Source organism: Colossoma macropomum, unplaced genomic scaffold (genome assembly GCF_904425465.1).
Source record: "Colossoma macropomum unplaced genomic scaffold, Colossoma_macropomum, whole genome shotgun sequence".
Lineage (NCBI taxonomy): Eukaryota > Metazoa > Chordata > Actinopteri > Characiformes > Serrasalmidae > Colossoma > Colossoma macropomum.
The window spans coordinates 9,251,429-9,276,735 of NW_023494809.1; the positions used below are offsets into that span (position 1 = coordinate 9,251,429).

Consider the following 25,307-nt stretch of genomic DNA (forward strand, 5'->3'; position numbering starts at 1 on the left):
ATTTTACTGAGGCTGCAAACACAGAAAAAACATCATCGGCAAAATTGCAAACTACCAAGACTTTAAAAAAGGTACAATGAGTAATCAAAAATTTAATGATGGCAAAAAAAACGCTAAAGAAAAAATGAGGTGAAAGATCTATGGTAGATCTATCCAAGTGAGCCACATGAAAAGCAATCCCTTCTATATTTATTGAGGTAGCCTTTTATATGGGAGCACATGGCAAACCAGAGCAGCAGCGCACAGTTTAGTTTCACTGGTTTTTGCTGCCTACCACCATACAAATGTGTACAAACAGTGGATTTAGTGGGGCATGATGATTGTTTGGTGATCCTGGATAAGCTAATCATGGAATCAACCTTACAACATGACTCTGTAGTCCCTGCCCCTCCCCTACTGGTCCCTGAAAACCATTGTGCGCTGCCCGTGTTGGTAAAAATGTATGGAATCCATGGTCTACGGCGTTGGAAGTAATGAGGTACAAAGTAATAAATCACAATAATCTGATTTCTTTTTTCTGTAACAAAATAGTGTAAAGCACAACACAAAGCACATTACAGCTACTGACTTCATAAGAATTTAGTTACTTGCATTACTATTCAGTCAAAAGAGCATTTGTGAGGTCAGGTACTGATGTTGGATGAGAAGGCCTGGCTTGCAATCAACACTTTAATTAATCTCAAAGGTGTTTAGTGGGTTAAGGTCAGGACTCTGTGCAGGCCACTGGAGTTCCTCCACACCAAACTTGGCAAATCATGTCTTTATGGACTCGCTTTGTGCTGGAATAGGAAAGAACCTTTCCCCAAACTGTTGACACAAAGTTGGAAACATATTTGTCTAAAATGTCTTTGTATGCTGTAGCACTAACATACCATACCTAAAGGGCCCAAACTTTGAAAAACAGCACAGACCACTATCCCTCCTCCACCAAACTTTACTGTTAGCACTATGCATTCCAGTAGACATCGTTCTCCTGCAATTCACCAAACGCAGATTTGTCCAGAAGACTGCCAGATAGTGAAGAGAACATGTTAACAGTGCTCCGGTGGCAGCATGCTTTACACCCCTCCAGTCGACGCTTGGCATTGCACATAGTGATCTTAGGCTTGTGTGCAGCTGCTTAGACATTGGAGTTCATTTCGTGAGGCTACTGACGCACAGTTTTTGTGCTGATATTGCTTCCATAGGCAGTTTGAACTCGAGCGAGTGATGCAATAGAGGGTAAAAGACCTTTACTGGCGTTCAATTGCCAGTGTTTGTCAATTGAGGCTGAAATACCCAAACTCAGTAATTAGGAAGGGTGTCCATATAGTGTATTTGAGATTACTGAACACTTTTATATGGTGAGAATGTGATGATTTAGAAATGCAGTTTGCATCATGCTAATGGCTGTTTTCCATTGCTTGTTCGCTATATTAGATGCAAAACTACAGAAACAAACTTTAGGTACCAAACACATCTTGGCGGATCGACTACATTTAGAGTGAAAGGAAAGTTTCAGCCCAACTATTCCTTTAATGCTTCTATATTACTTGGCTTGCCGTCTATGTCCTTTTATGCTTTTTCTCTTTTTCTGTCTGTGATCCTCTCTCCCTCTCTTTCTCTCTCTTTCTCCTTCTTCTGATCTGTCTCTCGCTCCCATCCCTTTCCATTTAACTTTCTCCTTCTTTTCCTGCTACCCCCCCCCCGCGAAAAACCCTCTCTGTACATTAATCGTAGTAGTTCATCTTAATAGGGAGCTCTGTCAGACACACCGCCTGAGGCTACGGCACAAACCATCCATGGTTTTTATCTCTCTTCTCCCCGAGACATCAAGGAGAGGGCCAAACATCACAGCTGCTGTTTCTCTCAGCATATAGAAGAAGCTGTTGCTGCCTTTTCAGAGAAATTCCATTCTGAATATTGTTGATAAAAATAAACAAAGGGCGGCTGCTTGTCTGTGATCACGTTCACTCTTTTTGATCCGCCTTTGACTCTTGACTCACTTTGAAGGCTTTCATAAGCAGTTTATCAGTATGTTTCTGGCACATGGTCCACTTTTTGGATACACTTTAAACAGACCTGCAGTATTGTGCAAAATCAGAGACCACACACACACACACACACACACACACACACACACACACACACACACACTTTCAAAGCTGTGTACCCTTCTGAGTTGTCAGAGACCACCCTTTATTTAGTTCATTTCCAGCCAAAATGGGCATTACGTACACGTTCTTACTTTTTTCGGTGTCAGGAAAAAAGCAGAAAAAACGTATTTAACAGAAAATTACTCAGAAGCCTCAACAACTGAATATATTATCTAATTTTTTTTTGTGTTTAGTGTGTTTACTCCTTATCTTTATTGCAGCTTCCATTTGTTTTGGGAGACTTGCTTTCAGCTCTTCAAAGAAATCTGCAGAGATATTTTTCCACACCTCTAAAGTCCAGTCTCTGAAGTTGGTTGAACTTTCTGCTTCTCATAATCCAACTAGTCCCAAACATTCAGTTATGTTGAGAGTGGCCAGTCCATTGTTCTGAGAACACCAGTGCAGCTTATCTGATAGGGACAGTTTTGGTGGTATACCAGGTTTTGCAGGTGGTTGCTAGGAGTCTGATATTCTTTATATAGTTTTGGAAACTTCTGGGTTTTTTTTTCACATATTTGACTTTGACGTTCCTCTTTCTTATGGAACTGGATTACCTTCTATCTAATCTCCTCAGAAATCTCCTGAAAAAATGAACAATCAGAAATAGTTATTAATGGAACATTGATGTACTTTTACTTAGATCACGATTCATTTCAGTCTCAATTCTGTTGTTTGCTTAACAAAATCTACGATTCTTTACAAAGATCTGTAGGCCTGAGCTTCCAGCGTGCGCTCACTTGCTTATATGATCTTTTTGAATGTAACTTCCTCAGTTACATTTGCTTTTATTCTTTTGGTAAACAGTTTTATTCAAATCGACTTTCAGGTGATGCAACTATAGCTCAAGTGACAAAAGTCAACTTTGATGCAAGTGCTACCCCACTACGTTTCTATTTCAGGAATAGTGCAGACAAGTGTACAGTGCAAGAGAGGAACCTCAGTGTGAGGAAGAAAGCAAATACTGTAGGTGCAGATAAATGAAAGTGCAGTTAAAAAAATACAAGTCCTGAATGTTGTTTCAGATATTTTGCTTTTAATACTGGCAGTTTCTTCTGCCAATAAAAGTAGCTCCACAAGTGGAGACCTTTGTTGCTACCTCCACAAGTGATGGTCAGTGGATACAGGAATGATGAAAAAACATGCTATAATGAGATTGTAAGACGTAATAGTGAGAGACCCCCTAAGAGGAAATCATTTACAGAAAAAGTGTTCACAAAAGAACAGGGTCTTGAGAATCCATGTGAAAATCTGATACATGGCAACATATAGGCTTCAAATATACATATTTTCATATATGGATTTTCCATGTGTCCAACTTATATTTGTCAGATATTGACATATACATGACATATATGCCATTTTTTGAAATTGGCCATTTTTAAATATGGAACATATATTTCAGCAAATACAAACCTATATGTGTAACATTTTTTTTATCCTGATAATGCATGTTTGTGTTTTATGTGTTTTTATATGTTTTATCTAAATGGACATTTTGTTTCTCAATTATGTTGGAAAACATTCATCATATATGCAAGGCATAGATTACTCATATATGCTGACCTAAGGTTAAATAATATGAGGTTTTTATGCAGTTTTTCTTTCTTCCACATACTTTCTAATGAAGAGAAAATTGGTATAATAGTATAATTGCCACGTAACTCGTAACGTAAACTCTAAATACATGCACAATGTCATTAGTGCTATAAAAACATAAACACATGAAATACATAAACATATTGTTCCCTGACACTATATTTATATATAACTCCCTGCTTAGAGTGAGACTTCCATGTAATAATAGAAACTCCATGTTATGACTCGGTGGCACTGTACAGCGACAAGTTGCCGCGGGCCAGAGCTCTGACAGGGCGAGGATGGCCAGGAGGTTGAAAGAACGAGGTCGGTTCTGTGATGAGCCGGCCAGTGACAGACAGCAGGGGGGGCGTGCAAGTACAGACCAATAAAGTTGAAGCTGCGTCCTGTCTGGACATGGCCATAAGGGTCAGGAGCATCACAGCTCTGTAGGGGTCAGAGCTCTGACAATGGGAGGGAGGTTGTTCCAGGGGGCTTGTATCCACTGCAGTGCGCCAGTGCGAGTTAACGCTTGTAGACAGCTTTTGAGAAGTAGGCCGTGGTAAAACATTAGCAAAATAGTTTTCTTGATCCTGGTAAGACATTTTGGAGGTGTTTTATCTAAAATAGTAAGTCTATTTTGTTTCTCGGTCATGGATTATCAGCAAAGGCAAAAACTTTGAATGGTTGCTGCCTTTTACTTGCTAGACAGGGAGGAAGAAATCTAGCCATTCACTCACAATAGCAGGCCAGCTCAAACAGGTGCACCTGCAGATGTCCCAATTCCATCTGTCCAGTGTGGAGCTGGTGGTCTGTTGCTGTGCTAACATTTGGTTAGCTGGCACACTGGCAGCTCCACGCACCCCAGGCCAGGTCCTCAGGTCTGAGGGAGTGAAGTTGAGTGACTGGTGTTCCAGAATCTCACTTGTTCTGTAGTGTGTGGAGATGTTAGCCTGCTAGCTAGCACTTGTACAACTAGCTGCACTCTTTTCTTCCATTTACACCTAATTTGTTTTGTCATATGCACTAATCATTTGCATTTAAGAGTTAAATGCAGGATGATATTGCTTTGTTTAAATCAACATCATTGACAACATGCTACTATTGACATGACTACTGCTGCCAATTTTAACTATAATACCATTAAATGAATTTACATATCATTATTCAGTCACAATTATTATTGATTAATAATCACACAAATAAATTGACATGTTTAAGTGTTGCTATTTTACTGTCATTTGTCTTTTGTCATAGCTTATTATAATCAAATTATTAAGACATGAATTGTTAAAGGCCTAAATTTTATTTTAAAATGTTTATGTTGTACTTTGATAAGTAGCACAAATACAAAAATGACTTGACAATTCAGGCATTTTGTAAAGCATAAATGCCAAATTAATGCAAGATCTATGAGGGGGGCTTTTTACCCCAAGTAGGAGGCATTTTGCCTTGATAGTGCTGGGGGTGTAGCTAGAACTTTTAGAAATGGGGGGCAGGTGAGACCCAGAGATTCTATTTGTTTGGCACACTGCTATGATTAGACTATACATAAATAAAAAACATTACTATATTAAAATGACATTTAAATTGATGTGTTTTTTTCTCTGTTTGTTAATAAATCTGCCCATAATTTCCACATGAATAAAATATAACATCAGCACCACTATTGCCAAAAGTAAACCGAAAGACAGGACAGAATCGAGTAAATGAAATGCATTGCTTTTTTCAGTGCACAAAATGAGCTTTAGGAAAAATATTTCCTCTAGACAGACCATAGAAGTTATTAATTTAGGCTGCCTTCGCCACAGCTTATACACGAGTCTAGTGATCAGAACGCTAGCCAGACTGCACATATAAGGGAACCCACATGCAAATATTCATCTGTAAAAAGAAATAACATAAAAACGATTACAGCCGATTAATTTTTGATAGTGCATCTTAGCATCGCATAGCCTACTACATAACATAGCTCACAGAGCAGCACTGCTAAAGGGACCCAGCACACATTCACTTACCTGTTTGCAGCAGGACATGCTAATTGTTTAATTTAGCATCATCAGACTCTCATAGCTGATTGGTCACTACCCTGATGGCAGAATTTCACCCTAAAGCATAATTGATACTTTATTCATGATGGCTGACTGAAAGTGGCTGACTGTCTCACTTTCCATGTCTTGAGTGGCCAGAAGGGTTGGCATAGTTTATTCCAGGGTGGCACTGGCCCCCCTTGGCTACACCTCTGGATAGTGCCCTTTTAAATTATGTTCACTTCAAATCAACAAAACATGTAATTTGACCTGGGATGTTCAAACTTATGCATACAACTGCGCATCCAAACATGTGCAACGCTCTTTGTTAAAAATTGTTAAAATTGTAGAAATTGTTAAAAACCTTCCAAATGTTCTGTAAGTATATTCCATGACACTTTATTTGCTAGCTGCACCTTATACCACATTTATAAACATGAATGACCTATGTATAAAGCAAACTTGAGTCTGTATGAACAGCTTATGCCATTAATCGCAAGCTAAAATACATTTTATGAAGTAAATGACATTATGTGTGCTTAAGGGGCCTTAAACTAAAACAACATTTGTTCCATTTGTCCAGCCAAGCCAGCGAATACTGCAACTGAGTAAGAGCATGTAAATATTAAATGAAAGTGGCCCAAGAACTGATCCCTTGTGGAACACTATAGGTGATAGTAGTCAGAGCTGGCTGCATCCCAATAACTGTCACAAACTGCTGTTAATTACTCAAATAAGACTGAAACCAGGATAGTGCAAGGCCAGTAACACTCACAAGACTAAGCCGGCACTCCGCAAACTTTTTTGTGCTGGAAAAACAAAATGAACATCTGTTTGAGTTTATTTTCACTAACTGTGCTTAGGTTTTTCATCACCCTGTTCATACTGAACTGCATGTATGGTTTAGCTTTACAGTAAATGGACACTGTTCTTAACGAGTGCCCCGCCTTTTCCCCCTAAATATCAATAATTACCAATACCAAATAATATAGAAAGATATATAGGGATGAGTTTTTTCAGCCTTATTGCCCAGCTGTTTTGAGAAGTGCTACCAGGGACATTGTTGAGGCTGAGCTGTAGGAGATAACTTGACCCCACTGGGCAGTCTGATAGGGATCCAGCAGCAGTTGCAGGGATACTTCCAGTAAGGACGGCCAATCTGCCTCTGTTACTGTTACATAACCAAGTTGATCATATTGGCCAAGACAAGAGAGGCAGGCATGCTGAGAAGCCTTCTCTTGTCCACAGTTACTACTCCCAGTAATAGCTTGGGTTTTTCAATTATGGCTATCATGCCGGGCCTCATAAAGATGTATGTCTTGCTGTTGTGCTCATACTAGCCAGGCATATTATATCACACTGCAGCTATTGATGCTGTTGACCTCTGAAACACAGTCTCTACTGGGGCAGGAGAGTTGCTTTTCCACATAGTTGCATTGCTTTCATTCAAGTGACTGAATGCAGGAATTGATTTTAGCAGTGACTCCAATATGTGTAGTTGTGTCCTTTTTGCCTGTATGAATGCAGCTTGGCATCGCTGAGTCAAACCTCGGTGGTCACTGCAGCACTGCAGCCCTAGAGGTCGGTGGATGTTCTGCAAATTGTTTAAGTCTGTGGATGTTGTGTGCAAGAACAAACATTCTTCCTGCCCCAGATATTCTGGGGGGGGGCGTGGGCACAAAGGACTCTAGGCAGTGTGTGTGCGAAATACTCCATGGTATTTGTGGGGTCCCATGTTGGCTGACTACTCCAGTGTTGGTTGGCTACTAACTCACTCGCAACAGCAGCGCTGATGCTAGCTTCAATGGCAGCAAAATATTTGGTTTAACAATTCGTCTTCGGTTTGAGAAATGAGTAACAATTCACTCTTTTTATCAACCTCTTGAGAAATAGGGCACGTTTTTAGATTTACTAGTAAGCTGCAGCATATTGTAGTGTTTCAGAGGTATCTCAGGCTTAGTTACAGTTGCTAGGCTATGTAGGGCCAACTGGGTGAACCAGTTTGCTGCAGCGCCACCCTGAGGTAGTCCAGTCCTGAATATCTAGTTAGTTAAGAATATCAAAGACAGAAGCTGAGCTAGTCGGTGATGCAGCTGAACAATGACTTTTCCCTAAATTTGTATTTGAGCGTCTATTTATCCTTATCGAATAGCATAATGTCATAAGTGTATTTCCAGGCCCCCCTCGGAATTTTGATTTTGAGACATTCAGGGGGTCAAAGAGGTTAATAACCCCCCAGAACACCCTGTATTGCTTATAGGTAGCCTGAAATAAAACAGTTACATGCACAGAAACTGGTCTAGAATGAGGACAGAGGCAATATAAAACAGTTATCAAACAGACCCTGGAAGACTTGTACAATGTAAAGACAGAAGGGCAGGGGCTCAAGGTCAACACCTTAATTTTAAACTTTCATGGCTATTCAAATACTTAGACTCATCCCTAGAATGTAAGCCAAAAGCCACCAATTAGCATGAAATCATTCTCATAATTTCATCTATTATTAGCAACATTAGCATGATTAAGTGCGCCATCACTTTAATGGTCGTACATTCAAACCTTCACATTTCTTGCTTTTCACTTGCTGCGTCAGCTTGGCTAGTTAGAGCATATCTATGGGCAAATATCACCTGATGGCAAGAAACAGCAGGCAGAGCATTGTGCTAATGACCAAGTAAAGTAGTGACATGCACAACCAATCAGATTTCACTGCAGTCTTCCATGGTGATACTAGCATATGCCTTTGAAATAGCTTACATATGTGCTACATATTCATGTGAACATTACGTAAACATTGCTATTTTCAGTCTAGCTCCAGTTTCTGTGGTGTTTAAGCAAAGCCCTGCAGCCTGGGCAAAGCGTGAAGATCCTGAGCTAGCAGCTTGCACTGCATAATCAGGCTTAGGCTCTCACAGCATGCAGGCCCATGCTTCGGCATCACACGCTGTGTAATGAGTTAGCGGTGGCAGAGGCTGTTTGGAGCCGCCAGACTGGCCAAGAAATATCCTGTCTCAACACCTGGCTAACTGACTGGCCAGGCAGGTGTATTGCCTCAGCAGTTTGACCGCGGCAATGTGAGCAGCCTTCTCCCTTTCTACAGACTCTGCTCATTAGCATCACACGCTATACCAAACATTAAATGTCAGCCGTCCTAGCATCTCAGTGTCTTTTTGTTAAAAGTATGTAATTTATGGAGACATTTTACATGGTTGGGTCCATTGCAATGCACATTTTTGTGTCTGTGTTCGCTCACAGTTATGTGAGTTAGCCTTAAGCCTTTTATTCATGCTAGCCTCAAGCTCAGACTAGTGTTTGTATAAGTCATTTTGTTGGCTTATGGTGAATTTCACCATTAGCAGAATTCAGGCACTAGAAGCTTTGCTGTAAGCTATTATACGGTTTTATCATTAGTTAAATGAAATGCTATACAAGCTCTTGGAATTACTCATTGCTACTGAGTCACTGGTTTCCGCTGAAAGGCTATTGATGCTGTGAAGTCAGTGGTTTCCAAGCGTTTATGAGGACTGTCATGTCTGTGAAAGAACATTAGCATCAGGAAGCCCAAATAGAAGAAACCCATGTTTCTAAAAGGATACAATTTCTAACCATGTTCCCAACATCCAGCACGCCTCATTAGCAGCATCCATGAACATGCCTGATAGCCATTAGAGCGTAAGAAAGTGCCATGAGAAGAGAAATTAGCGAGGTGGTCTTCAGAAATTCAAACTCATAATATAGATGCCAGTGGCCCAGCACCAGAAGTAAATAATGAGTGTGACATCTGAAAACCAGGGAGGTTGGGGCAGAAAAAAAACATAACAAAGAAAAAAACAGCTGAGGAAAACACAGGATGAGAAATCTATGGTAAATCTGTCCAAAAGAGCCACACATTCAGGAGAGAATTAGCATAAGAGCCACATATACAGCCAATTACAAGGTCTACCCATTTACAAAATCTGTCTGCTAATGTACACTATATGACCAAAAGTATGTGGAAACCTGACCATCTATTAGTTTGCTGGACATCCCATTTCAAAAGCATGGCCATTAATATGTGGCTATAACAGCCTCCACTGTTCTGAGAGGGCTTTCCACAAGAGTGTGCCCATTCTGTCAGAAGACTATTTGTGAGGTCAGACACGGATGTTGCATGAAAAGACCTCTCTTGCAATCGACACTCCAATTCACCCTCACAGTGTTCAGTGGGGTTGAGGTCCGGGCTCTGTGCTGTTACTCACTTTGTGCACAGTCATGCTGGAACAGGAAAGAGTCTTCTCCAAACTGTTACCACAAAGTTAGAAGCATATAATTGCCTGAAATGTCTTTGTGTGCTGTAGCATTAATGTTACCCTTCACTGGAACTGGGCCCAAACTCTGAAAAACACCCCCAGACCATTATCCCTCCTCCACCAAACTTTACTGTTGGCACTATGCATTCTGGTATGTAGCGTTCTTCTGGCATCCACCAGTTGATTCATCACATACTGCCAGATAGTGAAGACATGATTCAAAACACGTTTACAATGCTTGAGAGTCCAGTGGTGGTGTGCTTTACACCACTCCAGCCGACACTTGGCACTGCACATAGTGATCTTAGGCTTGTGAACAGCTGCTTGGTTACTGAAACCCATTTCATGAAGCTCTTGATGCATATTTCTTGTGCTGATGTTACTTCCAGAGGCACCTTGGAGCTCTGTAGTTAATGATACAACAAAGGAGAGGCAATTTTTGAGCTCTACGTGATTCAGCTCGTAGGGTTTAGTTTCACTTTGATCCAGTGATGCACAAGTTTTCTAGAGTCAGCTCCAACTCTTGACTCCTGCCAGTGGAGTCAATCGAGTCCGACTCCTTGACTACCCTTGATTTTAACCAAGATCGCACCAAAGCCGTTGATAAAGGAATATAGCAGAAAATAAACCATCTTAAGCATAGTTTATCCACTTTTTTTTGGGTTGCTACAGATCAGAGTGATGTTTTTAAGTATATTAAGTTGTATACACAAATTCAGGTTCATAGTAATTTTTACCTGGAGATGCCTTGTAATTAAACAAACTTGTGCTAGTCAAACTCTCAAGCCAGTCATTGTGAAGAAAAAAAAATGGACTTAACAGAGTTAACTTCAAGCACTTTTACATTCAGATTTGTTGGCAACTCCCAGACGTGTCAAAGTCGAATCTTTTGGAGTTGATGCCACTCCACTACTTAGACACAATTTTTTTTTTACTTACCACAATAGAAGAATGTACAGCATAGTAGGTTTATAGGGGCATTGACCTCTCCCTGATGAACAGTATAGTGGGTCTAGATTAAAGCAATAAGTCACCTGAAGCCATGCATTATGGTGATTTTATTAGTGATAACATCGCTGTAATGCTTGGCCTCAAGTGTCTTATTGCTTTCATAAAATAGTGAGAGCATAAAATTAAAATGCATAAACCTTTCAGTAAATGAATTATAATTACTAACAATTACATAAAACAATTTATCCACCAATGTAGTTTATTTAGATTGGCCTGCTGAAGGAGGATAAGAACAGCCACCCATCACTGTATATTATAGTAATTTCATGAACTTTTACTTGTTTTGTCTTATAATACTGAACACATTGTATCTGTTTTTAAGCAGAAACCTTAATTCTCCAAAATACCACATCAACGATAACGCACATTTCCACCAGTGCCTTTCCTGCGTTGTGTTAGCATCAAGCCAACGGTGCCACCCATTGTGTTTTCCCACACTTGGTTTAACTCTCCTTAAGGCAGATCCAACAGTCCACGCAACATATCGTTTACTTTTTATCCTAAGTTTTGCAGTGAATCATATAGTACATTAATGGAGGAGCTGTTTAGTCTTTTAGCTTAGCTGTTAAGAAAATAAGTTGTTAACTTTGTTGGCTTCATCTCTCAATAGGCTCGGTGGTCCATGCGAGCAGTATAACAGTCCATGAGCAGCACAGGTTCTTAGTGAGTTGGCACTTTAATATAGTATTTCAGTTGTTGTTGAGGTGGTCAGGTGTGCATATATCAAGTATTTTACAATGTCTTTGTGGTTCAGCCAGCCAGATTTTAAGACTATCCATTTTGTAAATGCATAATAAATGTATGACAATCTCATCCCACAGCTGTTCAAGTAAGCACACCTGAGTCAGTGGTGGTCCAGAGTAAACAGGCTAAGCGTATTTTAGTCAGGAGCATTCTGCTGTGGGATCTGTCTAATAACTGACACACAAAGCATTATTTATGCTGTGTTTAGCATGCCAATGTGCTTGCTTTATCCTTTGGCTTTATGCTAATGCAGTATATGCAATGCCTTTTGAAGGACCCATATCCTACATTACATCTTTATCTATCTTATGTTTTCCCCGAGGTCCACTTAGGACATTAATGTAATTTTGTGTATCAAAACTAGCATAATTCATTTTAACATGACCATTTTCCAACCTATATTTATCCCTTAGAATTCAACAGGCTGTTTTTTGTTACTGTCTCCTTTAAGAATGCTATATGTGAATGAGCTCTGTTGTGATTGGCTGTCTTTGCAGCTTAGTTTCTGTATATGTACTGTGTTTATAGTCCACATCAAAAAGTGAGGAAAAATTAGGCTTTCCACAAAATTGGCTCTTTAATTTTCTTCTTATGTTTTTTCCATTGTTCACAAGGCATTGATTGCATCTACAACTGATGTGCATTTTCTAACACTATCACTTTAAATTAGGGTATTCATGAAATGCCTTGATCCAGCCCTAGATTTGAACCTTTCAATCTATCTCATGTTCAGGGTACATTGAGGAGGCCTGCATCATTCCTTGCCCATCCGACTGCAAGCTCAGCGAGTGGTCCAACTGGTCACGCTGCAGCAAGTCCTGCGGCAGTGGGGTTAAAGTGCGCTCCAAATGGCTCAGAGAGAAACCGTACAACGGTGGGAGACCCTGCCCTAAACTGGACCACATCAATCAGGTACGGAGCCAGCCTTAAAGAGCCCACATTACTACTTTTTTGTTGTTTTTTACCTACTTTTTGTTGTTTGGTTTAATTCATGTTTATATGGTCGTTTTCAGCCTGTTTTTATCCCTTAGAATTAAACAGGCTTGTTACTGTGCCTTTAAGACTGACTTTACTTTTGAAACTTTAATGCAACTTTAGTTGCTTGAAACAGACAATTGCACTTGAGTTGCAAGATGTAAAGCCTCTTGCAACTTATTTGAAACTTAGCCGCAACAGTTGCAGCCAACCCAGCTTTGTGGAACTAGTTTCATGGTTTTGTGAAACAGCAGTGATAATGCATCACATGATCATAACCAACGACATCATTTCAAGTGATTGATTTCACTGGTCCAATAGTAATGCAAGTTCAGTTGCTTGAAACCTAAATGAGACTAAATTTGCACTTGAGCTGCATAATGTAAAGCATGCTGTGACATACTAGAAACTCAGCAACACCAGTTGCAGCCATCTCAACTTTGTTAAACCATTTTGACTTCACGTTTCATGAAACAGCCAATCAGAATAGTAATAAATCAAGTGATTATATAGAATTACAGACTTGCCTTTATAGCAAGAACAATCCGGTATATCAAAATATATGAACTTGCAAATTTGATTTGGTTTTTGAATTGTTTTACGTAACTGTCAAGTTATACAGAGATCATGTTGCAGGCAACTCACAACATGCAACTAATTGCAGGAAAAGTTTCACCATGTAAAGTCTGTCATAAGATGTGTAGGTCCTTTGGAAGACTGCAATGATCCATTTGCTTCCCGACAGCCAGGAACAGGACAACGTTTAATTGTTTTCACCACTTCTTCCAATAGAATATCTCTGTAATAGACTGTCTGCAGAAACAACATTCCATATCACTTCACCAGGAATGAATGGCTAAACTGCTATAGACTGAATGGTTAGTCATATGGAAATGTGTTCATGGTTGCGGCATCAGTTTCCTTATATGGTCTATATGTTTGTACATTATAAAACTCCAGCGATGTTTATTAAATAGATCAAACGCTTATTTAAAAAAAAAAGAGAAGATAATTCATTTTTCCATCATATGGCCTCCTAAAATGGCAGGAAAACATGTACAAAACAACAAGCAACCAGCAAAATAACCTCTTGTTTTATTTAAAACCGTGAGATCCATGGTGTTATATTTCATTAACAGGGCCAGCATTACTTCTGGATAGAGTTATGCATTGAAAAATATTTCACGTTTGAAGTGCAGACATATCCAAGCGAGCCAAAAAGGAATGTGTCAGCGTTTCTTGTCATCCCTATTTTTATTTCTTCTAGAAACGGTTCTCATCAGACCTGAGCTCCTCTGAACCGCCCACCAGCCGCACACTCACTCTCAGATACGATTTCGTTTGCGAAATGGAACACTTCCCCCTCTGTTTCTAAACAGATTATCACAGCTGGATCGAGGTCATGATGATCTGAAATGTAGATGTTTGTTTTCCCCCTCCAGCTTCGTATCTGTTTAGCCAGGTTCTTATTTATGTTTTGAGCACAAAGCGTGAGCATATGTTTATTTTAGTGTCTAGACTGTGAAATTATGCTGTTTTTTAAATCTATTCTTGTTAACAGGCCTGTTCAGTTGCATGAAAAGTTTAGGCGCCCATGGTAGAATGGCTTGTTTCGTTGATTTTCTAAGTGAAAATAAGTTCACACGTCCTCCACAGAGAGCACACTTCTGCACATTTTAATACACAGTTACTGTTTATTTGCTGATTTTACCATAGTAGGGGAAAAAAAACATAAAATGTGCAAAAGTTATGGCACATTTTCTGTTTTGTTTTCTTTTTCCAACATGTTAAAACTCAACAAATACCACCATGGGCACCCAAACTTTTGCATACGAGCGTATGTGCAATTGTGATAAGTTGTTTCAAAATGTTCTGGTCAATTTTCTCATGTCTCCTTTCTCCAACTCTCTTAAAATGCTGCTCGAGCACAGGCTCAGGTAAGCACTGACTTTCAGCACCCTCACTGGCATTACAGCTACTTGAAAAATGGTGCTTGGCATTTTTACTGCATTCATTTTTACTGCACTTCTAAGCAACTGAATGCCATACTGTTAGAGAAACCAGGTGTTAAAATGCTTTGTCTTTTTGGCAGAGTTGCTTAGTTTTGGGCCTTTTTAGCTGATTCATCCATTGCGCACATGTGTATATCCCTGCTGAAGGTGTACGAGGTGGTCCCATGTGTGAGCGATTGCAGTCAGTACGTCTGGGTGGCCGAGCCATGGAGTATGTGGAAGGTCAGCAATGTGGACCTGAAGGAAAACTGCGGCGAAGGAGTGCAGACGAGGAAAGTCAGGTATGCTTCTGTCTCTTTTTCAGTTGACCTTTGTGCTTTTTGCTCTTTCTGTGTTCTTGGCTACTGATTTGTTAGAGACATTGTTCACTGGCTAGTCTGTGATAGTTGTAGTAAACAGTGATAGTTGTAGTAAACATTATGAGCACATATACAGTTGGGTGATAAAAGAAAAACCCAAAGAAATGAGTGCAGAGTAGAGCTGCCATAAAATGTGAGGTTCAGTAAAGCTGTATGATATCATCATGACGATATAAACCACTGGTAAAACAATGTGCCTCTGGCTGGGTGTAATGGAAGTGCAGACATTTTGTTGGGTTGTGTAAACAGAAATCTAACTGACCTCTCTTTAAGTCCCTCTTTAAACAAACAAAATACAATTACAAAAGCACTGTTTACTGTTCTGCAAATGAAAAGACATGAAATACTAACAACTACTTACATCAGCAATGCAAGCACTTTCTGTGTGCACTGAAGGGCTGAGAAACAGTCAGCATCCCCTCAATAGCTTTTTCTATAAAGGCAACAAAACCAAATAAATATAATTAATATATAATTTATTTTTTCATATAGAAACACAAGAACAAATACATATTCTTGTTTCATTTTTTTTGTTTAGTTATTAAATATTGTGCGGTCAGACACGCCGGGTTGTATCGAGTGTAGAAAAACATTGTTCTTGCTTTTGGTTGAGTGTAGTTAGGCACCGTGTTCTTCTTTGGTTTGGAACTCTTATTTTTCAAGGACTCTGGGGGGTGTAAGGTAGCGAGCTTTAGTAGTTCAGCTGGCTAGTAGGAAAACAGTATAGCCTGAGCTAGCCTGTGTGCTGCATGTTTTCCCCTTTGCTGTACATTGTTTTGAGTTGAATTTCCATTAAAGCTTAAAGGTTGAGCTGTTCTTAGGTTATAGAAGTGTGTAATAAAGCTTTGGACCCGCTGGAGGGCCCTGGCCATTTAAGGGGTAATATACTTTGTTGACTTCACTTCTGTTGATTTCATGTTTCTTTTTACAAATAAACTTCAAGCATTTGAAAAATCAAAAAAAATATTTACACTGTAAGGATATTTTACCCGAATTGCACATGGAATATTGCACATGAAGTATTGATTATGTTGCATATGGGAATGGTGATGAATTAACAATATAAACATTTATTTGCTTTTTCTATTTATAATCTTTATAGAGATATTTTACACCTATTGCACATGGAGTATTGATTATATTGCACTTGGGTCTGGTGATGAATTCACAGTTTATGTTCTGTAGGTGTGTGAGGTCTAATGGGGGTGGAGGAGGGTTCTATTGGAAGCAGGGCTTGTTGTACAGTCTAGCAGCAGCAGGAGGCACGGACCTGACATAGTGCTCCTTCACACACTTGGGGTGAAGCAGCCTGTCACTGAAGGAGCTGCCCAGTGCTGCCAGGAAAATACTGTAGTGAATCTTAAATCAGCAGGATATGAGACTAATCTAGCATTACACACCACAGCTTTCAGTACACACCCCATTCATTCCTGTCCTCCTAATGCAGGTGTATGCTGAACACGGTGGACGGCCCCACTGATGCTGTGGAGGACTACTTATGTGACCCTGAGGAGATGCCCGCAGGGACCCGGGAAAGCAGGCTGCCCTGCCCGGAGGACTGCGTCCTCTCCGACTGGAGTCCCTGGACACCCTGTGAGCTGGTAAGAACTGAACTCCACTTGCAATCCATCCTGTTGTACCACAGCGCAAAGACCACCCCTCACCTATTAAATGTCCAGTCAATACAGCCATTAAGTACAAGTTATTCATTTTTGATTCTCAGAAAAAAAACTAAACATATATTTAACAGAAAATCCAGAAGCTTCAACAACTAAATCATTTTGTTTTCAGTATTTAGTGCGTTCTTCTTTTTCCTTTATTACAGCTTCCATTTTCAGGAGACTTGCTTTCTGTGTTTTAGTGAAACCTGCAGGGATATTTTTTCACACCTCCAAAATTCAGTTGTAGAAGTTGGTTCCATTTTCTCTGTATCAATTACCAATTTTCGGACAGCAGTTTAAAAAAAACATTTAAATGAAAAGTTTTTTTAATTAATTTTCTTTGACTTTTCTCTTGTGTATGGATTGTCTTCTATCTAATCTCCTCAGAAATATCTCCTAAAAAAATTATTGACTTGTACTCGATGGTCGTTTGGACTGGAAACAACACCCATCGCTATTCACAGAAGTTTGGTCAAATCAGCAGCATCAGTTGGTGTTAAATTAAGCATGGTCTAGTTGCAGCAAATTCAGGTTAACTCTGAATCGCTGTGCAAGTGATTTTAGGATGATGTGCTTGAGAGAAGTGGAAAGAAAGAGAGATAGGGTCGAAGTATGTTCCTTTACCTTTTACAGACATTTTAGTGACAAAATCTAATGCTAGGGAATGACATTGGCCCTGATTAGTGTGAAAGAATTACACCTCGTGTGGCGTCACTTCACTTCGCTATTCTCAATCCTTTTAACCTCCGTCAGGAATGGTTGTGACTGGCAGCCTTGGGTTTTTTCCTGACTATCACAACAAACAACACCACAGTGCTGCGAGAGGATATCTGCTAAAACATGTAACGTGTATCCAAGCTAGTTGCAGATCAACTGTGGCTCTGCAAATCATGACCTTTGGTGTTCCTCTTTTCTAATCAAGCTCTTAATCCAGGGGTGTCTAAAGTCTGACCCTTTGGCCAGATGGGACCCGCAGAGAGATTTTAATTGGCCAGTAGCTTCTGTTTTAGAGTGTGTTAAAGTAGCTCGTCAGCCAGTACGCTGCAGTTTTTCCTTTCACCTGATGGTGGCAGCACTGCTGTGAATTTATATTGTAATGCGAGCACTGTGGTAACGAAGTTCGCTAAAGTTGAAGAGCCTTTCTTCTCTGACTAGACCTGCAGCTTCATTTACTGAACCACATTTAGTCCAGACTACTTATTCATCGACAACCACAGCAAATGTGAGAGTCTCAAATGTAAAAAGACTGTAAGGAATTTAGTATCAACAAACATCAGTATCAGTGGAAACAAAGCAGAGCATTATGATAAATATTCAGGGAAAAATGTAAGTAGCTGCATCTACCAGAGTCTCACAGTACCACAGTACTTACTAGTCTAGAAGAAGTGTTGCGAGTTCAGCATCAAACTTCATCCCTTTACTCGCCAAGAGTTGTCTCCAGTGGTGGAAAGCAACACCAATGTTAACCCAACACCCATGTTAAACTCTTATAGTCGCTTGCCAAGAGTTTCAGCCATTGTTGCATTTACTGTTCCTTTCATTGGCTACCCATCCTTAAATGGTTTAGAACAAGTCTGTAACCAGTTACTATGATTGATGAGGTTAGAACACGCTCCGGGCAGTGCTGCTCCTTCATACTCTCGTGTTGGACTGATGGCAGACTTGACGCTGTGGTCACCTCTTGAAGTACCAAGTGGTTTTACGAGACAGTACAGGTCAGGGCTAGCTGTTTAGCATGCTAACTTCAGTAGATATCTCTGCAACACAATACATAGACATCTTTGACATAACGTCCAAACTGTTATTTCTACACATTCTGTTTATAATTTTAGTTCATTTTGGAATGTTTTACACTAAAAAATCATACAAAATGCACCTTTAAGGCTTTGTCGCCCCCCCTCTGGTACAAATGGAAACTATACTAGACATACTGAATGTTACTGTAAAATTCTCATGGTTTTAATAAAGAAAATGTTGATATTTATTGATCTTTTTTATTTATTAAGACAAAGCTGACACTGGACGTAGCAAATACAGATATTAGAGGGCAGAATAGAACATATATGTAAATTTTACTTATTTTATTGGGAATTTTGTTCCGATTTATCAATTTTTCTGCTTAACAACCGTCTTGAAGTCTTGTCCACAGTATTGTCTATTTGCCTAACTTGCCTTGGTAACTTCATTTGGGGTTAGAGAAAATGTTTAGATTTGACTTTTCACTGAACCACAGCTTTAAGAGTAGCTGCCAATTAAAGAGTTATGTAAACTGAGATATGTAAAACATCCCGCTTCATGCTAATTAGTAGCTTCCGGCTTTTGCTGGTCTTTAGCCATGTTAGCATTAGTGGTTAAGCTGTGTATTCCAGCTTATTCCAGTTTCCCTTCAGAAAGTTCATGCTCCCAGTCCTTTTCCCCGCCTCGAGATGTTATTACTCACACGCTATTCACTTTAAAGGCCTGACATTATGGCCCCCCTGCAATCTGGCTCTGAGTGTGGAGTCTGCAGTCGATGCCCCATGTGTTATTCATGACACGAGCCGGAGAAGTTATTCCAGTGGTGTTTCCCTCTGGACCTAAAGCCGGAGCCAGCAGCCGGGCAAAGGCAAACATTAGCATTGCAGCGGCACTGCTGTTCAGAGCCTGGCCCTCCTGGCTCCTCTCGCCCGCTCACTCTCTTGCACTCTGTCATGCTCTCTCACTCTTTTTCTCCGTTCTCTTTCTCCCTGCTGTCTCACTCTTGCTCTCTCTCGCCCGCTCTCTTTCTCATCTGGGTTATGACGAGAGGGATCTTGTTATTTTCGGGACTGTAAATGACTCCGCCGAGATCCGCTGGTCCGCTGGGGGGCCAAAACAGCGGCGTGGAAAAATCAGAGTGACCCGTTTTGATGCTCTTACTCGGACAACACTCGGTTGGCTCTGGGATGAAGAAAAAGAGAGCAGTTTTTTTTTCTTTTTCTGTGATCTGCCACCACCTGACTCTTACCACCAGCTGCTAAGCACATTTAACTGTTATTCACAAGAGAGCATATGCTGTAGTGTGTGCAGACCTGCTAATGAAGTGTGTGTGTGGGTGTGTGTGTGTGTGTGGGTGTGTGTGTGTGTGTGTATTCTGAAGCCCTGTAGCGGTCGAGGCGATCGGCAGAGGACGGCCTACGCCCTGCGGCTGCCTAAAGAGGGGAGAGAGTGCCCTAAAAGCATGGAGACTGAGCCCTGCCTGCTCAACAGGAACTGCTACCACTACAGCTACAACATCACAGGTATCCACAAAGCAGCAAGCGCTAAAGAAACAGTGCAACCAAAAGCGCTGAAGTCACTAAAAACAAATGACAGCTAGAGGCCACTATTTAGCGTATCTCACGTCTCCCCTTGACAGTCAATTACTTCTTTCCATCATGGTTAGCCAGATTAGCATTACTGGTCAAACTTTTTCTTTTGTAGCATAATTTAAGTTAGGCCTTGCTAAACCACTGGATTCCATGTGTTGTTAGCCATGTTAGCATTTTTTTGTTAAAACTGTCCCTTTAATAGTAGCATTATTTCAAATTATGGAAGTCCGCCTTTGCCAGTGGATAACTAACTGGCTTTTTTGTTCTTAGCCACAGTAGCATTTTCTGTTAAACCGTTCTTTGAAAAGTGCCTTTATTTAGCATTTTACCTGACAGGCTTTTCTACTCAGATATGGAGTTATTGTTAGCCACATTATTGTCCCTTTAATTGTAATTTTTATAATGAAAGTTGACCTTGGCTAATCAATAACATAAATCGATATACAGGTTTTTATTTGTTGTTAGCTATGTTAGCGTTTTTGGTCAATCTGTCATTTAACAGTAGCATTATTTAGCATTATGGAAATGGCCTTTGCTAGTTCATAACACAAGGCTTTTATTTGTTGTTAATCAAATTAGCATTTTTTTTGTCAACTTTAAGAGTAGCATTATTTCCCATTTTGCAAGTTGGCCTTTGCTGATTAGTAACTATTGGCTTTGATGTTTGGTAACTGCATGAATATATTTGGTCAAACTCTCCTTTTATCATTATTTAGCATTGTTTAGCATGATGCAAGTCGATTTTTTCTAGTCAGTAACTACTGGCTTTAATTTTTTGTTGGCCACATTAGAGTTTGTAGTCAAAAGCGTCCCTTTAACACAGTATTTAGCATGATGTTAGTAACTTTGGCTTCCATTTATAGTCGTCCACATTAGTATTTTTGGTCAAGCTGTCCCTTTAACAGTAGCTTTATTTAGCATTTGAAAGTTGGCCTTTGCTAGTTAGTAACTGCTGTCTTTAATTTGTAGTTAACCATGTTTATTATATAATGGTCCCTCAAACAGAAGAATTATTTAGCTTTTTACTAGTCAACTGTTGGCTTTCATTTCACTCATATAGCTACAACAAAATTCAGTATTTTTTAATGGAAAAATTCTTTATTTTAGGGTCAAATTTGAGCAGATAAGACAAATGTGATTAATCATGATTAACTATGCAAAATAATGTAAAAAACTATGATTAAATCCATAAAAGAAATTAGATTAATTGCAAATAACTACACAAAATAATATATCTAATAGCGATCAACTACGTAAAAAATAATGCGATTGATTGCGATTACCAAACAAAATAATGTGATTACTTGCGATTAACTATGTAAAAAATAATGAGATTAATTGCGATTAACTATGTAAAAAATAATGAGATTAACTGCGATTAACTACACAAAATAATGTAAAAAAAAGTGATTAACTTTATAAAATAAATTAGATTAACTGTGATTAACTAAACAAAATAATGTAATCAATCGTGATCAACTACATCAAAAATTAGATTACTCACGATTGATTATTTAAAATAATGTAATTAATCACGATTAACTACACAAAATAATCACAGTCAACTACATAAAAATAATGCGATTAATCACGATTAACAAACAAAAATAGTGCGATTCATTGCAATCAACTACATGAAAATAATGTGATCAATCACGATTAATTATTTTAGCCCTGTTATAAATATGTGGCAGTCTAACGCTGCAGTTCAGCCGTCCTCAGAGGAGTCATTCTCTCTGATCCTCCTCTTGTCCCAGAGGCACATGGCCATTTTAGGCCACACTGTATGAGCGTTATGCCCAAGATCATTACTGGAAAAGCCTTTTAGTGTTCTCCTTCTTCCCCAGACAGACACAGAGCAAAGATCCACTGAATAATAGAAAACAAATTCTAGACGTTCTTAGAATCCCTTTAATGGTTTGCTGGCTTGTTTGGCATTCTGTAGTTGGTGCCACCCTGTTTTGTCCTAAATGGTCACCGGTATGACTTTAAGAATGAGGTTTACTGATGAGGCGCTTCATTGTTTATGACGTTTATGAGTTGAGACAAATGAGTTTATCATTTGTATGTTGAAGCTGTTTTTGCATGCTTGATCAAGACAGACTGATTGATGAGCACAGTATGACTTGTGATTGTGGTCACTGCTCTGTGTATTTGTATGGTTCCTCAGATTGGAGCACATGTCAGTTAAGTGCCAACGCTGTGTGTGGAATCGGCCTGAAGACTCGCATGTTAGACTGCGTGAGAAGTGACGGCAAATCTGTGGACCTCAAGTTCTGCGAAGAGGTTTGTGTACAGAGTTTCAGTGAAAATAAAAATGTGTTTAAAATGCATTAATAATATAATCTAAATAATATGAGCACGGTGCAAAATTTCTGGTCTAAGAAGCCATTAAGTACGAGTTATTCATTCATCAGAAGATATTTCTGAGGAGATTAGATACAAGATAATCCACTTGCATAAGGAAAGATGATTAAAAGATCCAGAGATAATAGGACACCTAACAACCCTCTGAAAGCCCTAATAGACCACCAAAAAATCAAGGTCCACTCTTGCTTCAGGTCTGAAAAAATCCACAGGTGTTTCTGTCCACTGTGAGACAACAACTCAGCGCTATGGGTCTGAAAGGATGAGTAGCTATCGAGAAGCCTTCACTGAGAAAAGGAAACAGACAAAACAGAAGAAAATGTGAAAATAAAACTGCTGGTGTTCTCAGAACAATGGACTGACCACCCCACAGTCCAGACCTCAGCATCACTGAATGTGTTTGGGATTACTTGGATTGTGAAAAGCACAAAGTGCAACCAGTTTCTAACCCTGCATTCACACCGGCACCAACTTTTCACCTGTTGTCGTGTAAAGGCCTCAGGATACTTCTTGTGAAATGAAATTCTCGAGGGTTGTGCGAAGCCGAAGGCGCCTTCGCAAGCTTATAAGCTCGCATACTTTCTGTGGTTTTGTGTTGCCTGTCGCGGATTCTCCACATGACGCTATGACATTTCATGATAAGTTTCTGCTGGAAAACGATTCTTTCACAGTTCTAACTATGGCGACGTTTGAGTTTAGAATACTGTCAGCATATAAGGTGGAATGGGAAAATTCAAACAAGAAGCTGGTGAATAGAAAGCCAACTTCAGCCTTGTCCTTGTTCTAAACCTAAATATAAAGTAACCTTTTGCTTACTACTAGTTAGTATTACCAAATACCAGACCTGGCATCGTATATTTAGGGTATATTCAATGATTATTTATCAAATGCGCGTTTCCCAGTCAAATATTAGTGTGTCTGCCAAAGCCGAAGCTCCTCAAAGTTGTCCACGCCTCTTTCTTACTGACCAATCACAGGCTTTGTCGCATAGCGTCTTGGTCCGAGGAGTTCACCCAGCAGCCATGTGCGACTTCTGCGGTTGTTCGCTTTCTCCGCAATTACGTCATGTTGTTTGCTGAAGCCAGGCGAACGTCGTCTCCGCAAGAAGTATGCAGAGGCCTTTAATCGCTGATCGCTCATCGCCTGTGGGCGTTTCTGAACCCCAACTGACCGTTGGTTGCCATGGTTTCACTGACACCAAGCACAAATCAGATGCGTTCCTGCTAAAATTGAAAGTCTTGGTGAGAAATCGCTTGTGTGCTTGTTATATAATCCCTGTATTTGTGCAGTCAGTATGTGAGGAGAACAGTGTTTGGTCTTTGCGATTACTGTCTATTCGTGGTGAAAGCACTGCTGCCATTATTCCACCTGTGGTAGGAACAATTATCTAGGAACCAAAAATGGAGCGTACTGTTTCACAGTGAAGGGAAAGTGTACTACGCTGCTAAATGCTCAATTCCTATTGGTAATTGCCACATCGCTTCGCTCCTTATTTGCATAAAGTTAACTCTGCTCAACTTCGCCATGTCGCCAACTTCGCCCAATTCGCGTCGCCAGCGGTGACGCTGCCTCCCGTCGCAGGAAATCGACAGCTCTCATTATAAATGAATGACCTTTGGCTGCTTTTTCACGTCGCATCGCTCCCGATGTAAATGTATGACTGAACTTTGGAGTTGTGGAAAAATATCCCTGCAGATTTCTTTGAGAAACTGAAAGTGAGTCTCCTGAAAAGAATGGAATCTGTAATAAACATAAAAAGTGGACACACTAAATACTGAAAAATCTATATTATATTGAGTGTTTAGATGTTGAGTAATTTTCTATTAAAACGTCCTGTAAAACCTGTACTTAATGGCCATTTTGACTGGAAATTAAAGGAAAGGTGGGTGTAGTAATAATAATAATTATTATTATTATTTGTAAAATGATTAATAATATTATGATTATTGATGTTTGTTTCTTAATTATTGTCAGTCAGCTCTACTTGTGGCTTCATTGTAGCCCAAAGCAAGTCAGAAACCACAACGAAACTATCACAGGTATAAATTGCACCGTGAAAGCCACTTTCAGCTGTCTGCCCATAGCTGGTGAATTGCCATCACCTTCACTTTTGTTGATATGGCGTCGTGATGAGGCGGTCTTTAAAAAAAAAAGAGGCTATTTTGAGGCCTGTTAAATTGGTGGGTTAATGTGGTCTGTGTGACAGGGCTGGTGGAAGATCAGTCGAAGGCGGAAAAGTCACTTTAATTGGACCCCGTGGGTGATGGAGGAAAATTCGCAGCTTTGGCTGCGTTTTAGCCCCATAACCCAGTTTCTCCAGCCAGCGGTATGACGAGTTTTCTGAAATGTTGGCTGGAGATCTGTGGCTGAAGCTGAGGTTCCTCGGGGAACGAGGGAAACTGACTCTAACGCTGCACTTTTGAAAGTAAGACGTTCAATTGGCCCATGTTGATGCAAAGTTATGTGTGTGTTTGTAGCTGGGCTTGGAGAGGAAGTGGCAGATGAATTCTTCCTGTACTGTGGAATGCCCAGTGAACTGCCAGCTCTCGGAGTGGTCAGCGTGGACAGAGTGCTCCCAGACCTGCGGCCTAGAAGGTGAGGACAAATGACTTTGTTTTAAGGAATAGATAACATATAGATTTACACATTGACACCAAATGAGAGTCAGTCAGCCAAGACCTGTTTGGTGCCCGAAATATGCTTCTTTAGTTTTACAGGTTAATGTAGCTAACAAGAAGAGATTACATGATACCACATTTTCTTTTCTGATTCCAAAACTGACCGATACTGATACAGATCTAATATTTCTTCTTTTAAAAA

The 25,307-nt window shown here is 39.9% G+C and overlaps 1 protein-coding gene across 1 annotated transcript in view; it reads left to right on the top strand.

The window, feature by feature from the left end:
* The window catches only part of LOC118799119 (thrombospondin type-1 domain-containing protein 7A), a 213,026-nt gene that overhangs the window by 169,070 nt on the left and 18,649 nt on the right, over positions 1-25,307 (top strand). The window contains exons 17-23 of the mRNA XM_036558827.1: positions 12,518-12,696; positions 14,691-14,696; positions 14,919-15,052; positions 16,578-16,731; positions 19,910-20,051; positions 22,291-22,406; positions 24,965-25,082. Of these exons, the coding sequence (XP_036414720.1) occupies positions 12,518-12,696; positions 14,691-14,696; positions 14,919-15,052; positions 16,578-16,731; positions 19,910-20,051; positions 22,291-22,406; positions 24,965-25,082 (849 nt within the window). The remainder of the gene's footprint in view (positions 1-12,517; positions 12,697-14,690; positions 14,697-14,918; positions 15,053-16,577; positions 16,732-19,909; positions 20,052-22,290; positions 22,407-24,964; positions 25,083-25,307) is intronic.